The sequence below is a fragment of the Lucilia cuprina genome, chromosome 4 (genome assembly GCF_022045245.1).
Source record: "Lucilia cuprina isolate Lc7/37 chromosome 4, ASM2204524v1, whole genome shotgun sequence".
Lineage (NCBI taxonomy): Eukaryota > Metazoa > Arthropoda > Insecta > Diptera > Calliphoridae > Lucilia > Lucilia cuprina.
Window position 1 is genome coordinate 73,475,525 of NC_060952.1, and position 14,573 is coordinate 73,490,097.

At 34.5% G+C, this 14,573-nt stretch overlaps 2 protein-coding genes across 2 annotated transcripts in view; one reads left to right on the forward strand and one right to left on the reverse strand.

Moving 5' to 3' along the window:
* The window catches only part of LOC111691027 (trissin), an 11,022-nt gene extending 8,641 nt beyond the window's left edge, over nt 1–2,381 (reverse strand). The window contains exon 1 of the mRNA XM_046948266.1: nt 2,330–2,381. The gene's annotated coding sequence lies outside the window, so the exon portion shown is untranslated. The remainder of the gene's footprint in view (nt 1–2,329) is intronic.
* Nucleotides 2,162–12,012, forward strand: LOC111691025 (activating signal cointegrator 1 complex subunit 3). The gene is made up of 9 exons (XM_046948264.1): nt 2,162–2,444; nt 2,503–4,175; nt 4,228–4,926; nt 4,995–6,232; nt 6,293–7,169; nt 9,446–10,454; nt 10,549–10,717; nt 10,790–11,203; nt 11,269–12,012. Exons 1-9 carry the CDS (start codon nt 2,305–2,307, stop codon nt 11,578–11,580), a joined length of 6,531 nt encoding a protein of 2,176 aa, XP_046804220.1. The 5' UTR covers nt 2,162–2,304; the 3' UTR covers nt 11,581–12,012.
* Nucleotides 12,013–14,573: the final 2,561 nt, after the last annotated feature.

Sequence of the window (14,573 nt, forward strand, 5' to 3'; positions counted from 1 at the left end):
TCCACATATCTATATACCTATCTACATATCTATATATCTATCTATCTATCTATCTACATATCTATCTATCTATCTATCTACCTTTCTATCTTACTAAATATCTTCTGTAGGGCATTCCAAAAGTCTGCCCAACTTATCGAAGTCATCGTATTTAATATTATTTGTTTTGTCTTCTATAAATTTATATGTAAATCTTTTACATAATATTACGAATTGGTCAATTATTTTGCATCTTACTAGTTTAGATGAATGTAAATCTAGTTGGTTGGACTTTATGAATGATAACGAAATCTCTACGTTTAACATGAACTTGTATTATAAGAATGTAAATGCATTTATTTAAAATTTAAGTCACATGTTGCTCTTTTATCCTTTTTTTCTTACCTTCACAAATACAATTGTTTTTGTGTCTGCCACAGGTATTCAAATGAGATTTTATGGAAAGTTTACTTTGAAGTTGTTTTTTATGCGATTAATTTTGTATTATAAAGTTTAAGCTAATTTTAGGTAAAAATTAACAACTTTTTATTAAGGAAACATATTGAAGAAAGTACTTGTTTTGTGCCTATAGCGTGGGATGGATTAAAATATTGTGTATCCTTTATTGACGATATTAGCCACATTGTATTAATTTATGCTATTGAAAAAATCTAACGAGGAATTGATGGAGAACGAAGCAATGGGTGCAGTTAAGTTTAGTTTGTCAATTTCAAAGTTAACCGTGGATCAAGGACGTGAGTACAACTCCATGGAGCATGGAAATGGTATAAGTTTAAAAGTATTTACTCTCCACAACAAAGTGGGGTATCTGAGAGTTTTAAAAGAACATTAGTTAAAAAAGTGCGTACCATGTTATTGGAATCCCATATGTCGAAAAATATGTCGGTTGACGCTGACTTTACTAGTGTATATATAATTGGAGGATATTATACGTTTGAGCTGATGTTTGTAACACACAAAAATATTGTTTCAATTCCCACCTTTAAGTATACCTTTCGATTCAGAATCATTTTTTGAGCATGGCTGTCCACGTAAACCTTGTGCGCAAGGTACAGGCCACAATTTGATAAAATTTGGACCAAGCATGTTTTGGCACAGGGGCGAAGCCTATTGAAAGTAGTTGAAATCGGTCCATTATTTCACTTAGCCCCTACCTCCCAATCTTCCTATAAATTGGCTCAAATAATTTTTTTATAATTATAAATGACTCTGCAGATTTTCGTAATCATCGGCCCTTATTTGACCCTAGCCCCCATCCAAAACCCTACCCTCCCGCCAAAAATATCTTAAACGTCTAAAATGAAACCATTTGTTTCAATGAGGATAAATTCAATTGATACATCGATATGCACAAAAACTTTGAAAACAAATTTTGAAATGAACCTAAAATGGGGGGAGGTAAGCGGGAAAGAGGGAAACCATTTGTTTCAATGAGGATAATCGTGGTTGCGATTGTATGGCAAATAACGTTTAGTCAAAGAGATCCAAACACATTGACATAAGACAAAAGATAATATCGAAAAATGTATGCACAAAATCTTTGGATACAAATTCTAAAATGGACCTTAAACGGGGGGTAGGATAAATTGTCGTGCAATCCTTAAAAAAGATTATAAGATTTAAGTTCTCATAAAACTTTTTTTATGTAGAATTTCGTTGCTATACTGGCATCTTGAAATTGATTGTTTTTTGATCAAATTCCTTTAACTTAAGTAGAGATAAAACTTGTATATGTCAAATTTTACTGCTTTTTTGCTGATTTTTTCGCTAATATTTCGCATAGCGCACACGATATTTATGGTCAGGAGAAGCTACATACCAATTGTACAAATGTACCATTTTTCATTCAGCTTTATTCCCATACAAATTTTATGATCAGAACACTAAATAAACCTATGATCCTTTCAAAATACTAAGAAACTTCTTATTTTACACTCTATATTCTACTTGATACAAGCAAATCATTATTTTACAGATTTGAAATATTTACATTAATTAATTATGTTTTTAATTTTCTTTTATTATTTGCTGTGATACTTTTAAAAATACTTTTAAATGTAACGGCAACATTATAAGTTATTTGCAGTCAAATCAACCGCTGTATTAAAACAGCTGATATTTTGCCACGCATATGGTGTCATCAATCCGCAGTGAATATTGTGAAATTGAACAGCTGTTTACTTCAACAAAATTTCATACGGCTTTTTGAGCTTTTTATGGGAAATATAGCAGAAAAACGAAATAAATTCATTAAAATAAATATATTTCATAAAAGTACAAGTGTTTTAACAGCTAGCGCCTAAAATGGCTGAACGTTTTAAAGACTTACCACGTTTCAGTGGATCTTTAAGAGCCAACACGGATTTAGAGGCCAAATTACCAGTGATAAATGACAAAGAAGAATTGGATCAATTGAGACAGGAGAGAAATACTTTTCTCAAAATGTAAGCTAATCAAAGGGGAATCACCTAAATAACTTTAACAATTTATTTAATATTATAGAAAAACAGAAGAACAACAGACCATCAATGATGTGCTGCAGCATATGCCGGCCGACAGAAGAGATCAGATAAAAATACATTTTCAGAAATTACGAAATTTAGTGCAAGAATGCATGGGTTACGATGAACAGCCACAGGTGGTTGAACATGCCGCCCTCTTTCTTTTCTGGCTGATGTTGGAACAAAAAGTTATAATGGTGGCCACTACTATGCGCGTACGTTCCATATTTGGCACTATATTTGGTAATAAATTAGCTAAAATCCATCAAGCAGTATGGTCCATTAGAGAACTACTGGAGGACTATGAGGTAGAAGAATTAAAAGAATGGAACAAGGGAATGGGCAAGAAATCGAAAAATCAAAAACTTTGGGGTGATCATATAAAGGTAAAATTTAAGCTGGCTTCAGAGGAAGAAATAGGCAATCTTTTGGATTTGGCTCCTGCTACCATTAGTAAAAATGCCGCTTCTTTGGGTTTCTCCATGCAATGGAACCAAGAAGCAGCCACATCTAGCAATAAAAATAAATATCACAAAGTGGTGGAAACATTTATAGAAATGTCGCAAAAAGATGAACATGCCCACTTAATAAACAGCCTAACAGAACTGCTTAACTCCAAAAAGTCCAACAATGAATTACAAAATGACCTGATAGAGTTATTAGGTTTTGAACATTTCGATTTGGTGCAGGAAGTTTTAAATGAACGCTCAAAAATTGGCAACCAATTACAAGATTTAGAACAAAAGGAAAAACGCTCTAAACGCAGCAAACAATTGCAACAGAAACAAATAAAAAATGGGGCAGCAGGCGGAGCAGAACACAGACCAACTGTGGCCCATCAAGTGCTGGTGCAATCAGCCCTAGAAAAGGAATTAACTAAACAACAGCGCAAAGAGGAAAAGAAAATGCAGCGCTTAATGCAGTCGATAGGACGCAATGAAAAAGACGAAGATGAAGTGGCTCAAGTTATAAATCCCATGCAATTGCGTTTGCAGCAACAACGTAAACTACTCGAACATGCCCAACATCAGCCTATTCTAAAATGCAATCAACAATTAAAAGAATTCCGTTCTACACTTGCTGCTCCGCAACGTTATCCTTATGTTTTCGATAGTCAATTGGAAGCAAAACAACATGCAGGTTTTATAGGCGGTAATCGTATATCTCTGCCGGAAACAGCAGAACGTATTGATTGCAAACAATATGAGGAAGTGAAAATTCCTGCTACTGAACCACCACCTTTAACGGTGGGTAATAATCGCATTAATATTGCCGATTTAGATGATATAGGCAAAATTGCTTTTGCAAATTGTAAACAACTTAATCGTATACAATCGGTGGTCTATCCGGTGGCCTATCATAGCAATGAAAATATGCTGGTGTGTGCACCTACCGGTGCGGGTAAAACTAATGTGGCCATGTTGACTATTGTCCATACAATACGTTCACATTTAGAGAATGGCCTGATAAATCGTGATCAATTTAAAATTGTCTATATTGCTCCCATGAAAGCTTTGGCCTCCGAAATGGTAGATAACTTTTCTAAACGTTTGAAAGAATTAAATATTGTGGTTAAAGAACTAACTGGTGATATGCAGTTGTCAAAATCTGAAATGACACAAACGCAAATTTTGGTCACTACTCCAGAGAAATGGGATGTGGTAACAAGAAAGGGTGGGTATAATAAACTTCATTTAATTACAAATAATTTACAAAACTTTTTTAGGTGCCGGTGATGTGGCCTTAATAAGTTTAGTGAAACTACTCATTATCGATGAAGTACATTTATTGCATGGAGAACGTGGTCCCGTTGTAGAGGCACTTGTAGCTCGTACTCTGCGTCTGGTGGAATCTTCTCAAAGTATGATTCGTATTGTTGGTCTCTCCGCTACCCTGCCCAATTATATAGATGTTTCGAATTTCCTAAGAGTTAATCCCATGAAAGGCCTTTTCTACTTTGATGGTCGCTTTAGACCTGTACCACTAGACACGGTGTTTATAGGAGTAAAATCTGTAAAACCTTTACAACAATTAGCCGATATGGATCAAGTTTGTTATCAGAAATGTTTAGAACAAGTACAGTTGGGTCATCAGGTTATGGTGTTTGTACATGCTCGTAATGCTACCGTACGTACGGCCAGTACTTTAAGAGAATTAGCTCAACAGAACAATACCAGTGCCCTCTTTTTACCCGATACCAATAATAGTAACTATGGTTTGGCCTTGAGGGCCATACAAAAATCGAGAAACAAACAATTGGTGGAACTGTTTTCGGCTGGTTTTGCCATGCATCATGCGGGTATGTTGAGAACCGATAGACAGCTGGTAGAGAAATACTTCTCTGAGGGTCATGTTAAAGTTTTAGTTTGTACCGCCACCTTGGCCTGGGGTGTCAATTTGCCTGCTCATGCTGTTATCATAAAGGGTAAGAAAAACGTTAATTTATACAATGTATGTTTTCTTTAAAAAAATATTATTTCTTTGTGTTTTTAGGTACTGATATTTATGATTCTAAACATGGTTCCTTTGTTGATTTGGGCATATTGGATGTTTTGCAAATTTTCGGTCGTGCTGGACGTCCTCAATTTGACAAAAGTGGTGTGGGTACTATTATAACCACATACGATAAACTGAATCACTATCTCTCCCTACTCACGAATCAATTTCCTATTGAATCTAATTTTGTACAATTTTTGGCGGATAATCTTAATGCTGAAATTGCTTTGGGTACCATTTCCAACGTTGAAGAGGCAGTGGAATGGCTTAGTTATACATATCTATTTGTACGCATGCGCATAAATCCTCATGTTTATGGCATAGAATATGCCGAGGTATTGCAAGATCCTCAATTGGAGGCGAAGAGACAAGCTTTAATAGTGGGTGCCGCCATGAGTCTGGACAAGGCTCGTATGATACGTTTCAATCAAAGAACTTTGGATTTCAATGTTACCGATTTGGGTAGAACTGCTTCACACTTCTACATAAAATACGATACCGTGGAAATATTCAATGATTTACTGAAGCCTTTTATGAATGAATCGGAAATCTTTGCCATGATTTCTCAGGCACAAGAATTCCAACAGCTGAAAGTACGGGATGATGAACTAGAGGAACTGGATGAATTGCGCCACAATTATTGCAAAGTTAAAGCTTTTGGTGGCAGTGAGAATGTTTGCGGTAAAGTTAATATACTAATGCAAACTTTTCTCTCCCATGGCTATGTGAAATCCTTCTCCTTGGTCTCTGATATGTCTTATATAGTACAAAATATTGCCCGTATAGCTAGAGCCTTATTTTCCATAGTACTACGCAATAATAATGCTATATTATCGGGCCGTATGTTGCAAATTTGTAAAATGTTTGAACGTCAACAGTGGGATTTTGAAACTCCTATGCGACAATTTGGCAATATTAATGCTGAAACTATAGATAAACTGGAAAGTAGAGGCATTAGTTTATATACTCTAAGAGAAATGGAACAAAATGAATTGAAAGAAATTTTACGTAATGCTCGTTATGCTGAGAATGTATTGAGGGCAGCTAAAGAATTGCCTATGCTGGAAATCGAGGCCACTTTACAACCCATTACACGTACAGTATTGAGAATTAAAATAGATATTTGGCCAAATTTCAATTGGAATGATCGTGTACATGGTAAAGTGAGTGAAAGTTTTTGGCTGTGGATTGAAGATCCCGAAACGAATTTTATTTATCATTCAGAACTGTTTCAGGTGAGTGTGAATCTTTAATTTATTTAAAATATAGTTTCTAAAAAGTGTTTATCGTGACAGGCTACACGCAAATTTGTGTTTAGCGGTAAACCGCAACAACTTGTAATGACCATACCGCTTAAGGAACCTTTACCACCCCAATACTATATACGTGTAGCTAGTGATATATGGCTGGGGAGCAATAACTGGATACCTCTAACCTTTAAACATCTTGTACTGCCCGAACATCATCCACCTCTAACGGAGCTATTACCTTTACATCCTATACCCGTTTCTTGTCTTAAAAATCCTCTCTACGAATCACTATACCCGTTCACACATTTCAATCCCATACAAACACAAATCTTCCATTGTCTCTATCACACTGACAACAATGTTCTGCTGGGTGCTCCAACCGGTTCGGGTAAAACAATTGTGGCGGAAATTGCCATATTTAGAGCATTCAATAAAACCCCTAAAGCCAAAGTAGTATATATAGCCCCATTAAAGGCTTTAGTCAAAGAACGTATAAGTGATTGGAAAAAACGTTTTGAGGCTGGTCCTTTACGTAAAAAAGTTGTTGAATTGACTGGTGATACAACGCCCGATATACAAGCAATTAGGGAATCTCAGATAATTGTCACCACACCCGAGAAATGGGATGGTATCAGTCGTTCGTGGCAGACTAGAGAATACGTACAAGATGTGGCCTTAATTGTTATCGATGAAATTCATTTGTTGGGTGAAGATCGTGGTCCTGTGATAGAAGTTATTGTTTCGCGTACAAATTTCATAACCTCACATACGGGTCGCAGTATTCGTATAGTAGGATTGTCCACCGCCTTGGCTAATGCTCAAGATTTAGCCAATTGGTTGGGCATCAAACAAATGGGTTTATATAATTTTAAACCCTCGGTAAGACCGGTGCCGCTGCAAGTGCATATTAACGGATTTTCAGGTAAGTTGTATTTTTTTTTTACATTTTAGTTGAGAGACAGAGAGAAATTGGGCAAAAAATATATTCGAAGTTTTTATGCGTGCAAAAAATTCTGAATTGCGAATACTTTTCTATATGTTTAGATGAATTCACTCATAAAATTGAAATTTGAGTCAATCACTTTTTAAAAAACGTTGATGCTCCTAAATGTTTAACATTGAAGTGTCAATGTAAAATTTATTTTATAATGCCAAAAATCTGCTCTAATGACGGTAACGATCTGCATATCAATTACCTGTAAACATCAACTTCACGAATAAACTAAGCCCCTTCCAGTCAAGGAGCTCAATATCATGTTAACCAAACAGTTCCTCCTAGGAAGTCACCGGATTAGTTATCCCAACTTTAACATCAATTGAATGCACCTCAGAGGAATGTTAGAAGGGGCCTTCGTTTATACGAGGAGAACATACGCAGTTATGTCAAGATCTAATAGATTCGTTTTAATATATGGTAGCTTTGAACCGTATGTGAGAATGTCATAATTGGAGGTCGTCCACCACTCATATCCGCGGAGTCCTTTCCTTTCCTGCAAGTCACGCATAGACCGTTTCGTCCCTAAACAGTGTGCGTCATGTGGTCAAGGTCCCCCCAAAACTCCCCAAACATCTTAGGACACATTCAGTTGCAGTAGCTTAGTAGCTCCAACTAGATCATTGTATAGTTTTACCTCTTACAACAACAGTAAAAAGTGTTGTAATAAGTGCCATGACTATAAAAATAGTAAAAATACACTCTACATGTCATTAGTGAAGAAAACCTCTCAAAACCTCAGTTTGCTTGTGAAGACATAGCTTTTAAAAAAGCACTTTATTCTTTTTGCAGATATGCGTTATGTAAGTCGCATATCTGTGAGGAAACTGTGATGGTATGAAGAGCCTTAATTTAATTCATCTAATATGAACTCTAATAATTATAAACATTTTTTCCACACCTATTACACAAAAATGATTTATGTTCGAAATTGTCACCTTCGCAACTGGTTCTGAGGAAGCGTTTTGGAGCTGATACTCGTTCTTTGGAACGCTTCTGAAACTAGTTCTTTAATAAATGATTTTTGTTTGAATTTATCAATATCGGAACTAGTTACAGGGAGGCTTTAGAGAACGTATAAACTAATATTTCTTTTTTAGCATTTTTGTTTGAAATTTTTAAGATTAGGAGCAAATTTGACAAACTGTTGAGGAATTTTTATTATTGTACCAATGCAATTTACAATTTACAAAACATACATACATATACATATCTTACGTAAAATTTAATATAATTCTTCCGCACCTCTAATCTTTTAAAATATTTTTTGTAAGGATATACATACGTTACAAGCAGCTATGTTTACCTTCTCTCGGTACAATTCAATCAGGCCGCTCGTTAATATCACGTAGTTTAGTGGAATGCAAAAATATACATTTGAACGCGTTTTCTATTTCGATGAAAATAGGTTTATAAATTTTTAATTTTTTCAAATTTTTTTAATTGATTCCAAAAAGTTTCGGAACTAGAATGCGTTCCATTGAACTAGTGTAGTAGCAATGTATAACTAGTTCTAAAGAACTAGTTCCTTAAAAACTATTTACAAGTATTTAAGAACCACAACAATATTTTAAGAAACGGGCACCAGCAGTAATTGCGGCTGGAAATTTTTATAAAATATAATTCGTCAATGAATTATTAAAGTTATTTTGTGCTTTTTAACGTTTACGAATAGAATTTTCGCGAATTTTGCCTAAAACTAGTTAATAAATCTAAAATAAGTTTTTACGAAAATCATTAACCGTCTAATAAATAAAGGATCAAAAGTTACGGTGTCTTATGATTTATATAAAATTACTCAGAATTAATATTGAGCATACGCCACCTCGATTAAATATTTACAATCAACTGATTACGTTTGAAATTTATTCAATATAGCGCGGTTACGTATAATGTATATACAACTACACTCAATTAATAATAATCATACGCCACCTATGAAAAATATATGTAATGTTTAAAAATTTTAGATAATTTTATATCAATCATTAAATAATTTCAATACAACAAATAAAGAATATAATTAACGGTTTACAAAATAAAATTTATAAATAAACCACACAGACCCGATGTACTTCGCTACCCCTTTTCGAATTATATAAAATAAACATAACTCACAACTGTAGAATTTCCTTCAGGCTATAAGTTTTATATTATACGAAATTTAAAAATGCAATTATTAATAGAATTTCCTTATTTTTTAGGTAAACATTATTGTCCCCGTATGGCTACCATGAATCGACCCACATTCCAAGCTATACGCACTTACTCACCAGCCGACCCCGCCATAGTGTTTGTCTCCTCTAGAAGACAAACTAGACTAACAGCTTTGGATCTTATAACATTTGTGGCAGGCGATGAAAATCCTAAACAATTCTTACACATGGAAGAACATGAAATGCAACAAATCCTGCAAAGCATTAAAGATTCTAATCTGAAATTCTGTTTAGCTTTTGGCATTGGTCTACATCATGCTGGTCTGCAGGAACAAGATCGTAAAACTGTTGAAGAACTATTTCTTAATCGTAAAATACAAGTTCTTATTGCCACTGCCACTTTGGCTTGGGGTGTTAATTTGCCCGCCCATTTGGTGGTTATCAAGGGTACCGAGTATTTTGATGGTAAAGTAAAGAAATATGTAGATATGCCTATTACGGATGTTTTGCAAATGATGGGACGTGCTGGTCGTCCCCAGTTCGATAATGAGGGTGTTGCTGTTGTTTTGGTACATGATGTTAAGAAGAATTTCTATAAGAAATTCTTATATGATCCCTTCCCGGTGGAATCAAGTTTATTGGAAGTGTTGCCAGAACATATTAACGCTGAGATTGTGGCCGGTACAGTGCAAACAAAACAAGCAGCCTTGGATTATCTTACCTGGACGTATTTCTTTAGACGCTTGATGAGAAATCCTACTTATTACAATTTAGATGGTTTAGAGCCGACACAATTGAATGCTTTCCTTTCTTCGCTGGTGGAGAAGGTGATATATGAACTTGAAGCTGCCGCTTGTCTGGTACAAAAGGAACACATTTTAATACCCACTTTTTTGGGTCGCATTTCATCATTCTATTATTTGTCTTATCGTACAATGAAACATTTCCTAGACGATTTAGAGCCACAAATGACCACAACTGATCTATTGTTGGCTATAGCCGATTCATATGAGTTTGATCAACAGCCAGTGCGCCACAATGAAGATAAACATAATGAGTAGGTTTTAAAATAATAAAATTTATCCCGTTTAAAAACGCTTATTGAATGACCATTAACATTGATTACTAAAGTTGTTTATGTTTATTTTCAGGGAATTAGCGGAAATCTGTCGTTTGCGTCCTCGTTCGCCCAGTTGGGATTCGCCTTATACGAAAACATTCCTTCTCCTGCAGGCTCACTTCTCAAGACTTGCCTTGCCAAATTCAGATTATCTTACTGATACAAAATCGGCTTTGGATAATGCTACACGTGTAATGCAAGTAAGTTTCTATGAAGCATTTTGATCCATTTTTTGAAACATCTAAAATTTGTCTTAACTTCTTTACTAACAGGCCATGGTAGATTACACTGCAGAGCGCGGTTGGCTCTCAACCACCCTCAAAGTGCAACAACTCATGCAAAGTGTTATACAAGCTCGTTGGTTTGATGAAAGTGAATTCCTTACTCTACCCCATGTTACCGCCACAAATGTTCATCTCTTTTATAAAATACAACACAATTACGAACATCTAACTTTACCGGCCCTCAAAGATATCTGTCGCAATGATTACGAAAAATTGGCAGGACCATTAAGAGACATGTTCGAAGAGCCAGAAATAGAACAAATCTATAAAGTTTTACAGAATCTACCAGAAATAACGGTAAATATATCCATACAGGGCAGACATTATGAACAAATGGAAGATGTAAGAGAGATACCCACAGATTTTAATTCAAATGTTTGGACAAAAATTCATCCTAATGAGGTAAATCATTAATATATAATTGAAAAATAAATAAACTAAATTTTTAATGACAAATTATTTTACAGGATTATGTACTCTGTATAAACATGAAACGTTTGAATACGAGTCGTTATCACAGCACTGCCATTCATTGCCCCAAATATCCTAAAGGCAAAAATGAAGCTTGGTTCTTAACTCTGGGCTCACAGGGTACTGATGAGTTATTGGCCATGAAACGTGTAAATATACGTGGTTTAAAGGCCTCCAATCGTATAACGTTTCAATGTCCACCACGCAAGGGTCGTCTTTTGCTGACTCTATATCTAATGTCAGATTGTTTAATAGGTTTTGATCAACAATTCGATTTACAATTTGAAATTGTCGATGCCAAGGAATAGCTAATAGCTCAACATTTTTAACTTATTAAAACAAAACAAAAAACTACAAATAAAATTAAACAAAAAAGTCTTTAAGATCACATAAAGTTTTATGTGTTTATAATAACGCGTGTGTGTGCGTGTATGCATGTTTTGTTTAATTAATGACAGCTGTTATTTAGCTTGACAGCTTTAAAATTAAGTTCTCATCTCTAAATAAGAACTTATTAAAGCTTTTTTTCTGTAAACATTATAATATTTATAAAATTATTCATATGTTTCCATTATAATTTCGCACCATTACAATTTTTTTGTATACATAAGTAAATACTTTTTGTTTGTTCGTTAAGTTATAAATGAAAGAATTAATTAACAAAAAAAACATACTTTTATTAAATAAAATATGAATTTATAAAACTTTATTCTTTACAACATCATCTACACCCACAATTATTAAGATTTTTTTTTATTTTTGGAATATACAATTTATGCACTAAATAGCAATTAAATCTATTCAAGGTTATGAGTACAACACTAGAGTTGTAGTAACATCCTGGCGTGTGTTACGGCCAATGACTTTTAGCTTGGTGGGGGGGGTTGTTTCGAACTATACACGACTGTTTAATTCGTGTAAATTAATCATGTCGTATGTTATTGAAGTTTAGGTTGTAAGTATGGATGTGTTTAATAAATCTGAAATGTATAATAAAATAGATAACGTATACTACCATATGTCGAGAAAGATGAAGGTCGGTCAAAATCCTTTCTCACAGTGTCTATAATTAAGAAATCTTTCTCATTAGCTACGATTTATATATGTATGTAATATTATAAGAGAAAAAAATGTTTTATTATTGAGTGTAAGAAGAAAACAAATTTTCTTCTTCCCGAAGAATTGTAAAATAAACGAAAATAGTTCGTTTACAACAATAAGCGATCATGCCTAAAGAATAAAGATCTAAGATTAAGAGGTGCTTACTATCTCAAACATATGCTCTGCATTCTTTAGATTCTTTCGAGTAGTTGTTCATGTAATCCAGTGTGTTCAGTTAGGATACGTTCCGTTAAACTAATTTCGAACTTACTTCCATTGAGGACACTAGCTTGGACCAACCCATTAGATTTTTGTGGTCCAACTTGGTTGGTTCTTCGTGCTGCGAAAGACGCACACGTTTATTCTTTTGGCCTTTTTGTTATAGATTTAGAAACAGAAAATAGGAAAGAGTTTTAGTAAGACACAAATTAGAAGTAGAGGAAATTAGTTAAAAACAAGTACGAAAGTATAGTCGGGCGTGACCGACCATATGATACCCTACATCAGTTATGAAAAATATGGACCAAGCCCGATAAAGTTTTGTGAATATATTTATATAATATTTATTTGTGCTGAATTTCATCGCGATATTTGTGTTTATAAGTTCATTTTGGACATTGAAGTTATTTTCTGAAGGGGGCTTTGTAAAGGAGCTAGGGTCAAATGAATTTCTAAATGAGGCTTTATGTAGAATATAGGTCAGACATGGGCCGACCCTCATTAAATTTTGGGAAATAATTTAAAATAACAATTTGTTTTGTTGAGTTTCAATGCGATACAAATGGTTACAAGTCAATTTTAGTAGTTTAAGACATTTTTTGAAGGGGGGTTTGTATGGGGGCTAGGGTCAAATAAGGGCCGATCATTACGAAAATCTGCAGTGCCATTTATACTTATATACAACTTATTTGTGTTAAATTTTAGAGAGATAATAGTATATTTGGCGTAATTATGGCATAAAAAGCCCAAATCGGGAGGTACGTTTGTATGTGGGCTAGGGGAAATAATGGACCGATTTCAACCATTTTCAATAGGCTTCATCCCTGTGCCAAAAAACATGCTTAGTCCAAATTTTATCAAATTATATTGAAAATTGTGGCCTGTACCTTGCGCATAAGGTTTACATGGACAGCCAGCCGGACAGGCGGACGGACATGTCTTAATCGACTCCAAAAAATGATTTTGAATCGATCGGTATACTTTAAGGTGGGCATTGGATCAATATTTTTATGTGTTACAAACATCAGCACAAACGTATAGTACCCTCCCCACTATAGTGGTGTAGGGTATAATGACAAGGGTGGAAACTGAAAAAGAGATTGATTATATTTAGAAGAAGAAAATCTTTAAGTTCTGATACACGGTTGTCAGATCTTGCAATGTTTGCAAAAAATTTTTCTGACAATATTGTATGGTCTAAGTATACACGGATGTATATTTAGCTTTAGACTCGAAAAAGCTACTGATTTGTTTGTTTGAGGTTTGTTCCATCGCAATGGCTGATAAAGACGTTTTAGTTATCTAGTACTCCCTCTAATGTGGCACATTACACAGTTTTGTTATTCCATTTGGTCGAATAGGATTGTTTTTAAATTCGCTCTTATTACCTTTGAAATGTTCTCCAAAAATTTATGTCCCACATATCGGAACCGTACGTCTTCTAATGTGGCTCAATTCATGGTTTCGTTTTTCCATTTGTTCGAGTAGAAATCTTTGCCATGAACGTTTTTACATTTGTTGAACTAAGTAAGTCGGTAATGTTTTTCTTACACTCTTAGACATAAACATATAACGACCTATATGCATTTGGCTATCCGAAGATATGTTTATATCTGCCTGGGCGATATTTCGCGTGAAAAAAAACTACTACAAAAACACCTTTGTACATAAGTAATAACACCAATTCAACCCCCAAATTGATGGATCATTTGAGCAACAGAATGGTTAAGGTTTCCTTCACATAAAAATTTTGTTCAATTGCTGAATGTTGATGAAAATGATCGAGATTCTCCAATGACTTAAACACTATGCCATTTATATAAAGGGCGGATAGGTTCGCCCCTATAATAGGGGCGTTGAAAAGAATAAACCAACTAGGAACAGAAGCCAAACCCTGAAGAAAAATAGTCACAATATTATAGCAAAGTTATCAATAATATATGAAAAGATCAATATGATTAGGTTGAAGACCGAAAAATCA